The sequence below is a fragment of the Lottia gigantea genome, assembly GCF_000327385.1.
Source record: "Lottia gigantea unplaced genomic scaffold LOTGIsca_194, whole genome shotgun sequence".
Taxonomy (NCBI): Eukaryota; Metazoa; Mollusca; class Gastropoda; family Lottiidae; genus Lottia; species Lottia gigantea.
Window position 1 is genome coordinate 21486 of NW_008708376.1, and position 9562 is coordinate 31047.

The following is a 9562-nucleotide window of genomic DNA, read 5'->3' on the forward strand; positions in this document are numbered from 1 at the left end:
CTATAAAAACAACACATTAGTAAGAAGACTGTATTATCCAGTATTAAGTATCCAGGCTCTGGAGAACATTGGAAATGCAAAATGTGGTTGATAACATTAAAGGCATAGTGGGCAACAAACAAGAATTGTAAATAAGGTTCTTGAGCCAAGCCTCCTGGAGCATAGGTTAAAGTATGAATAATTATACATCATGTTCTTGGTATTTTTTGAAAATATATCTAATTAAAGATGGGTTCCCTTATTTTCATTAATAAAAATGATAATGCTACTACTTATATAAATAGAAAGTAGAGGTGTTCTAATGACTTGGAAAAATACCAGTTTGTCTCACATGTCTATAATTAATTCATAATTAGCTAAATTTGCATTACCAGCAGAATTCCAATGAGTGACCGATCAAGAAAGGTCAAAAAGTCCTTTTTTGTTTTTGTTTATCCAGACTGTACATGCATGGTCATTTTGTTGTATATCTGAATTAATGAGTATTGTGGGTAAAGGGAGGTAACTCCAAGATGCGAAAGATGCAAAATACGACACAAGTAGTTTTAGCTTTTTTTTAATATTGTAAGTGATTGTTCCTGATTAAATTTGATTTCTTTTGTTTAAATTTGACTGTTTAATTTGAAAATGTGCAACAGATACACCTCCAAGATGGTGCCAACAATTTATCATTGGTTAAAACTTTTAATTATATACAATAAAGTGTTCGAATTGTTGGTCAAATTCATAAAAGTGGGAGTATATCCAGGATTGTATTCTGAGATAGCTTCGACTTAATTTTAAATACAGAAACATACCTATATAGGCCAGATAATTCTGAAGTTAATCCACACGATGCGACTGAAATGGTATTAAATTCCTCCTGTTTCAAACTCTGGTTATTTTCCTCTTCCAGTTGAACATAAAATCATTTCTGAACGAACCCAGATAAATCGACTGAAAAATAAAGGGGGGAAAATGTCCAAAAGACAAAAACGTAAAAAAGAATTCGGCCATACATTAATAATATAAATATGGCTTTAGCTCAGAGTCTGTAGAACACAGGGCCACTGTTTATTGCCAATAAAAACTAAACACTAATTCAACGCCAGTGGCTGCGATTGGACCGACAGAGATAAATCGAGTTGAAAAATACATGTACTTTGATAATATCTCGACCTATGAGATTGAACCCTTGATATTCCGGGAAGCGGACAAAAGTCTGACTGATGCATCCGACCCGTCAATTTATAATTTAATATCTATTCACCTGCGTTTGTGGGTCGTCTTTAACAGCCAAATAAATATTCCATAGGTTCCTGGTAAAATTATCAACTTGGATTACACTACAACAATAAATAAAACTATATTACTACAGACTACCAATAAAGCGTGTTTTTAAAATGGAGTTACCTCCCTTTAGGAAAAATGAATTTCATGTGGCTCGTCCATTTTACTTCCCGAGTTTGTTTTCAGTCTGATTAAAATGAAAATCCGAATGTTATCGGGATAAGGGCCGCCTGGGCCGGCAGTAATTCAGATATTGGGCATACAGCTGTATTTTCTGCCTTTACGTTATTTACGGTCCTGTAATTTCGTATGCAAGGATACAAGATAATACTTACTTTTTAAAGGCTTCCTGGAGAAACTGATGATCCATAGAAACTCTGTGCATCAACCTGTTAAAATAGATCATAGATAGCCTGGCATGTTGAAGAAGGTGGTGGGAAACTTGGGTTGGAAACAAAGTGAAGGGAACATAAGTCACTTTATCTTGATCTTCATCATGTTGACTTGGTCTCAGAGATATTCCTGAAATCGAAGTAATAACAATTTTGTACAGATATAACCACTTAGGCTCACGAATATCCTGTCTACCAGCTGGTCCTTATCTTAACACCATTTACACCGTGGTGGAGGGGGGTGGGAGGGGGGGCAGGTGAAGAAAACGAGACTGGTCTTGTTTTCACCCACATTCAAACTATATCATTTTACATGGTGAAAGAATTTCCTGTGAACAAGTGCAGCGATCCCGGGGTGGGGGAGGGGAGAGGTAAGAGTTGCAGATAATTCATAAAACTTAGCCTGGAGTCCATCATCTGAAAATGAAACTGTAGGCAGTCGACATTTTTGAACTAGGGATTCAGATTTTCGCAGAGAATTTTCGACTCCTATATCGACATACAGCTGCGTATAAAGAAACTAACGTGAGTCAATATACCCTGTCTTGATATTGTGTCTGTCATTGTAAATTGTGACGAAATGTCGACATTAAATTTGTTTTGTATTGTGACTGTGTACAGTCATCATAAGCAATGTATTCGAACAAACCTAAAAAAATAAAAGTATATACTAGTGATAAGAAAACTCGTGAAATGGTGTAAAATGTAAATTATGATCTATATTGTATGTTTTATCGTTCTAAAATTGATAGTACATCTCCATAAAACATCAGTTACATCAGTTAGTCTCTAATAAACAATAACATCAGTTAGTCTCTAATAAACAATAACGTTAGTCTTTAATAAACAATAACATCAGTTAGACTCTAATAAACAATAACATCAGTTAGTCTCTAATAAACAATAACATCAGTTAGTCTTTAATAAACAATAACATCAGTTAGTCTTTAATAAACAATAACATCAGTTAGTCTTTAATAAACAATAACATCAGTTAGTCTCTAATAAACAATAACATCAGTTAGTCTTTAATAAACAATAACATCAGTTAGTCTTTAATAAACAATAACATCAGTTAGACTCTAATAAACAATAACATCAGTTAGACTCTAATAAACAGTAACATCCGTTAGTCTCTATTAAACAATAACATCAGTTAGTCTTTAATAAACAATAACATCAGTTAGTCTTTAATAAACAATAACATCAGTTAGTCTCTCATAAACAATAACATCAGTTAGACTCTATTAAACAATAACATCAGTTAGACTCTAATAAACAATAACATCGGTTAGACTCTAATAAACTATAACAACAGTTAGACTCTAACAAACAATAACATCAGTTAGTCTTTAATAAACAATAACATCAGTTAGTCTCTATTAAACAATAACATCAGTTAGACTCTATTAAACAATAACATCAGTTAGTCTCTAATAAACAATAACATCAGTTAGTCTTTAATAAACAATAACATCAGTTAGACTCTAATAAACAATAACAACAGTTAGACTCTAATAAACAATAACATCAGTTAGACTCTATTAAACAATAACATCAGTTAGTCTCTATTAAACAATAACATCAGTTAGTAATAAACAATAACATCAGTTAGTCTCTAATAAACAATAACATCAGTTAGACTCTAATACAATAACATCAGTTGGTCTCTAATAAACAATAACATCAGTTAGACTCTAATAAACAATAGAGAGAAGTTGCTAATGTTTATACAATATTAGCTTGCGCCTGTGTTCATAAGCACAAAACAAACTGTTTGTAGACACACATTGATTGGTCGGTTTGATAACCACGAGGTTTACATACTAAAGTAAAACACGGTAGAAATACGTGTATTATAAGCGAACATATGGGAAATAGAAAGTTCGAAATAAAAAAACAAGCATAAGTCGCATAATCATCTCTAAACAAGAATCATGAGGCGAACATATCGAACTAAAAAATAAAATACTGGATAATGTATATAGAAAAAAATAAATGTTAGATACAAAATCTTAGTACGAAAAATGGCAGCAAAATCGAGAACAGGCGATTACTAACTATAGCTGAAAGGAAAAAAATAAAAATAATGTTCACATTTTGGCAAAAAAAGATTTGTAATCATAAGGGGTGTGGCAATAGTTGGTTGATTTGCTGAGAGGAGGAAATCGAATCTCTCACCAGGATTCACTATAAAGGCATTACCAGTAACAGGTGTTAAATCATGTCCATCAGAACTCACAATCGTTATATTGTGTTGATCAATTTCAACTCGGAACGGGTAAATATTGCCTGCGTTCGCCCACCGAAATCTGTATTGATTTCCTCGAGATACAGTAAATATTTCCAATGGTGCCCCATTTCCTTTTAAATTATCTACCAAAACCCGTCCTTTACCATTAATCAAACCAGAATCGAATCTAAATCTGCTGAACTCAGCGCCGTCAATAGATGATGTTGTTTGGTAGGGGACCCGATTAGTAAAAATTCCATTTATCATCTTCAAGTAACTTACGCTCGAATCCCACTCGTGGTTCCAATCCGATACGATCGCAAAGAATTCCTCATAAGGTTCTTTAGTAAGATTTTTCCTTACAACCAGTGGTCCATAAAGGCCCATGGTACGCTGGACTCCTATGTGGGAATGGTAAATAAATGATCCGGTGGGCCGGGCCATAAACTTGTAGGTAAATGTCTGTCCTGGGCCTATCGGGCAGTGACTTATATACCCCACACCGTCCATCCAAGGAGTGTCTTTTTGGTAGAGACCGTGCCAATGTATTGAAGTTTCACTGGATTCACTGGAAAGTTTGTTTGTCACGTGGACAATCACCCTCTTGACCTTCGTATACTTCAATGGACGGTCCTGGCATAGTACCATTGGCTACGATTACAAGACGTGGTGTCTCCCAGCCGTCGGTAGTGATGACACTATCAGGATCTATAGGCGTTACCTTTATGCTATCATTCCAGTAATAGAGTTGTCCGTCAGCAGGATAGACAGCGTTCTTCTCATACATCATTGTTAAAGCCATATCAATTTCCAACCAAAATTCACAAGTTTTTTCTTGTTTTTCGCAGATAGCAGCCGAACAGCACATCACGCTGGTCAGCAGAAATAGAATTCTGACTAAATACCAGTTCATTCTGAAATATAAAGTGTTAAAATCATTTATTAAATAGTTTTAAAACTGGCAGGTGTTTTTGAATTTTGAAACAGGTCTGCAATCTCACATGGTGTTAGACATCTTAGTTTAGATCAATGGTGGCTCACTGCTATCGTGTCACAATCTACTAGCTAGCAGGACAGATAGTTTAGATCAATGATGGCTCCCTGCTATCATGTTACAATCTGCTAGCTAGTAGGACACGATAGTTTAGATCAATGGTGGCTCACCGCTATTGTGTTACAATCTGCTAGCTAGTTGCACACGATAGTTTAGATCAATGGTGGCTCACTGCTATCGTGTTACAATCTACGAGCTAGTTCGACATGATAGTTTAGATCAATGGTGGATCACTGCTATCATGTTACAATCTACTAGCTAGTTGGACATGATAGTTTAGATCAATGGTGGATCACTACTATCGTGTTACAATCTTCTAGCTAGTTCGACATGATAGTTTAGATCAATGGTGGCTCACTGCTATCATGTTACAATCTACTAGCTAGTTCGACATGATAGTTTAGATCAATGGTGCATCACTACTATCGTGTTACAATCTGCTAGCTAGTTGGTCATGATAGTTTAGATCAATGGTGGCTCACTGATATCTTGTTACAATCTGCTAGCTAGTTGAACACGATAAATTAGATCAATGGTGGCTCACTGATATCTTGTTACAATCTGCTAGCTCGTTGGACATGATAGTTAAGATCAATGGTGGCTCACTGCTATCGTGTTACAATCTACTAGCTAGTTGGACATGATAGTTAAGATCAATGGTGGCTCACTGCTATCATGTCACAATCTATTAGCTAGTTGGACACGATAGTTAACATCAATGGTGGATCACTGCTACCGTGTCACAATCTACTAGCTAGTTGGACACGATAGTTTAGATCAATGATGGCTCACTGCTATCGTGTTACAATCTACTAGCTAGTTGAACATGATAGTTTAGATCAATGGTGGCTCACTGCTATCGTGTTACAATCTTCTAGCTAGTTGAACATGATAGTTTAGATCAATGGTGGCTCACTGCTATCGTGTTACAATCTGCTAGCTAGTTGGACACGATAGTTTAGATCAATGGTGGCTCACAGCTATCATGTAACAATCTACTACCTAGTAGGACATGATAGTTTAGATCAGTGGTGGATCACTGCTATCATGTTACAATCTACTAGCTAGTTGGACATGATAGTTTAGATCAGTGACGGATCACTACTATCGTGTTACAATCTGCTAGCTAGTTGGACACGATAGTTAAGATCAGTGACGGATCACTACTATCGTGTTACAATCTACTAGCTAGTTGCTAGCTAGTTGGACATGATAGTTAAGATCAATGGTGGCTCACTACTATCGTGTTACAATCTACTAGCTAGTCGGACATGATAGTTTAGATCAATGGTGGCTCACTGCTATCGTGTTACAATCTACTAGCTTGTTGGACATGATAGTTTAGATCAATGGTGGCTCACTGCTATCGTGTTACAATCTACTAGCTAGTTGGTCATGATAGTTTAGATCAATGGTGGCTCACTGCTATCATGTTACAATCTACTAGCTAGTTGGACATGATGGTTTAGATCAATGGTGGCTCACTGCTATCGTGTTACAATCTACTAGCTAGTTGGACATGATAGTTAAGATCAATGGTGGCTCACTGCTATCGTGTTACAATCTACTAGCTAGTTGGTCATGATAGTTTAGATCAATGGTGGCTCACTGCTTTCGTGTTACAATCTACTAGCTAGTTGGTCATGATAGTTAAGATCAATGGTGGCTCACTGCTATCGTGTTACAATCTACTAGCTAGTTGGACATGATAGTTTAGATCAATGGTGGCTCACTGCTATCGTGTTACAATCTACTAGCTAGTTGGACATGATAGTTTAGATCAATGGTGGCTCACTGCTATCGTGTTACAATCTACTAGCTAAATGGACACGATAGTTTAGATCAATGGTGGCTCACTGCTATCGTGTTACAATCTACTAGCTAGTTGGTCATGATAGTTAAGATCAATGGTGGCTCACTGCTATCGTGCTACAATCTACTAGCTAGTTGGACACGATAGTTTAGATCAATGGTGGCTCACTGCTATCGTGTTACAATCTACTAGCTAGTTGGACATGATAGTTTAGATCAATGGTAGCCTACTGATATCGTGTTACAATCTACTAGCTAGTTCGACATGATAGTTTAGATCAATGGTAGCTCACTGCTATCGTGACACAGTCTACTAGCTAGTTGGACATGATAGTTTAGATCTATGGTGGCCTACTGCTATCGTGTTACAATCTACTAGCTAGGTGAACAGGATAGTTTAGATTAATGATGGCCTACTTCTATCGTGTTACAATCTACTAGCTAGTTGGACACGATAGTTTAGATCAATGGTGGCTCACAACTAACTTGTTACAATCTACTAGCTGGTTGAACATGATAGTTTAGATCAATGTTGGCTCACTGCTATCTTGTCACAATCTACTAGCTAGTTGAACATGATAGTTTAGATCAATGGTAACCTACTGCTATCGTGTTACAATCTACTAGCTAGTTGGACATGATAGTTTAGATCAATGGTGGCTCACTGCTATCGTGTCACAATCTACTAGCTAGTTAGACACGATAGTTTAGATCAATGGTGGCTCACTGCTATCGTATTACATTCTTCTAGCTAGTAGGACACGATAGTTTATATCAATGGTGGCTCACCGCTATCTTGTCACAATCTACTAGCTAGTTAGACACGATAGTTTAGATCAATGATGGCTCACTGTTATCGTATTACATTCTTCTAGCTAGTAGGACACGATAGTTTATATCAATGGTGGCTCACCGCTATCTTGTCACAATCTACTAGCTAGTTGAACACGATAGTTTAGGTCAATGTTGGCTCACTGCTATCTTGTCACAATCTACTAGCTAGTTGAACATGATAGTTTAGATCAATGGTGGCTCACTGCTATCGTGGCACAATCTACTAGCTAGTTAGACACGATAGTTTAGATCAATGGTGGCTCACTGCTATCGTATTACATTCTTCTAGCTAGTAGGACACGATAGTTTATATCAATGGTGGCTCACCGCTATCTTGTCACAATCTACTAGCTAGTTAGACACGATAGTTTAGATCAATGATGGCTCACTGTTATCGTATTACATTCTTCTAGCTAGTAGGACACGATAGTTTATATCAATGGTGGCTCACCGCTATCTTGTCACAATCTACTAGCTAGTTGAACACGATAGTTTAGGTCAATGTTGGCTCACTGCTATCTTGTCACAATCTACTAGCTAGTTGAACATGATAGTTTAGATCAATGGTGGCTCACTGCTATCGTGGCACAATCTACTAGCTAGTTAGACACGATAGTTTAGATCAATGATGGCTCACTGTTATCGTATTAAATTCTTCTAGCTAGTAGGACACGATAGTTTAGATCAATGATGGATCACTGCTATCGTGTTACAATCTACTAGCTAGTAGGACACGATAGTTTAGATCAATGAGTGCTCACTGTTATCGTATTACATTCTTCTAGCTAGTTGGTCATGATAGTTTAGATCAATGGTGGCTCACTGCTATCGTGTTACAATGTGCTAGCTAGTTGAAACCCTTTTTATATATTTATTGTTGGCACACTTTCACTGTATTTGTGTTTGGCTACCGGACGTGACAGTTTCGATTCGTATTAGTCAAAGTAATATAAAACTTCCCTGTTCATTTTTATATGGAAAATATTTCAACCTTGAAATGGATGACTCTATTCAAGCTTTGCGTTTCATGTTACTATAGAGCCTTCAGCGAGATCATTCAACCTTGCAACTGCGAGACATTGGATAGTCACCAACTACAAACATTTGCATTACATGGCCTTCAGCGAGATCAGTCAACGTTGCAACTGCGAGACACTGGATACTCACCGACTACAAACATTTGCATTACATGGGTATTATGAGGAGACACCGGGCCGACTTTCGGAAAAACAGGCATAGGCATAAGAATTTTTCTTACATTGAGGAGGATTCGAATCTACGGCACTTTATCGCAGACGACAATCCAACTCGACTGAGCTATTCCACTAGCTACAAAAAACAGTGTTACAACCCAGTGTTAGAGACAAGTAATGACGTTATGGTGATCCTTTATTTGACTGGAGCGTATATACTGACAACAAAGAAATCGAGGTTAACACAGGATTTTACTTGATAATATAAAGATTTAAGAACTGGAAGGATATTCCCTGTAAAACCTTCTTGAAAGTTTATACAATAGCTTAGTTCTTTTCGTAAAATCGACAAAGCATTTTGTTCTGGGGCCAGAGAGGAAGATGGAGTGTACTTAGTCAAACCAGTCCCTGTGGTATAACCACTTTACTTTACTTTACTTTACTTTACTTTACTTTACTTTACTTTACTTTACTTTACTTTACTTTACTTTACTTTACTTTACTTTACTTTACTATTTATTTATTTATTTATTTAGACTATTTAACGAATTAAAGTCTTACCTGTGCGTCTTGATTTTCACTACAATGTGTGATAATTCGCTGAGTATTATAACTCACCCCGGATGTAATTTATACATTGATGCAAAAACATTGCATTTACGGAGAAAATTTATTTCTACGGTGGCTCACACGCGCCTTAAACTTTATATTTAGTTTCTGTATTCAGTTATTATATTTTATTTATTAATATTGTTCTTTTCTATTTTATTCAAAT

The 9562-nt window shown here is 36.4% G+C and overlaps 1 protein-coding gene across 1 annotated transcript; it reads right to left on the reverse strand.

Moving 5' to 3' along the window:
- Positions 1-3870: 3870 nt before the first annotated feature.
- LOTGIDRAFT_97565 (hypothetical protein) lies at positions 3871-4497 on the reverse strand (the record flags this gene model as incomplete). Its single annotated transcript, XM_009052981.1, has 2 exons — positions 3871-4095; positions 4177-4497. Coding segments are annotated over 2 exons (546 nt in total), but the record flags the coding sequence as incomplete, so codon positions are not given.
- Between the last annotated feature and the right edge of the window lie 5065 nt (positions 4498-9562).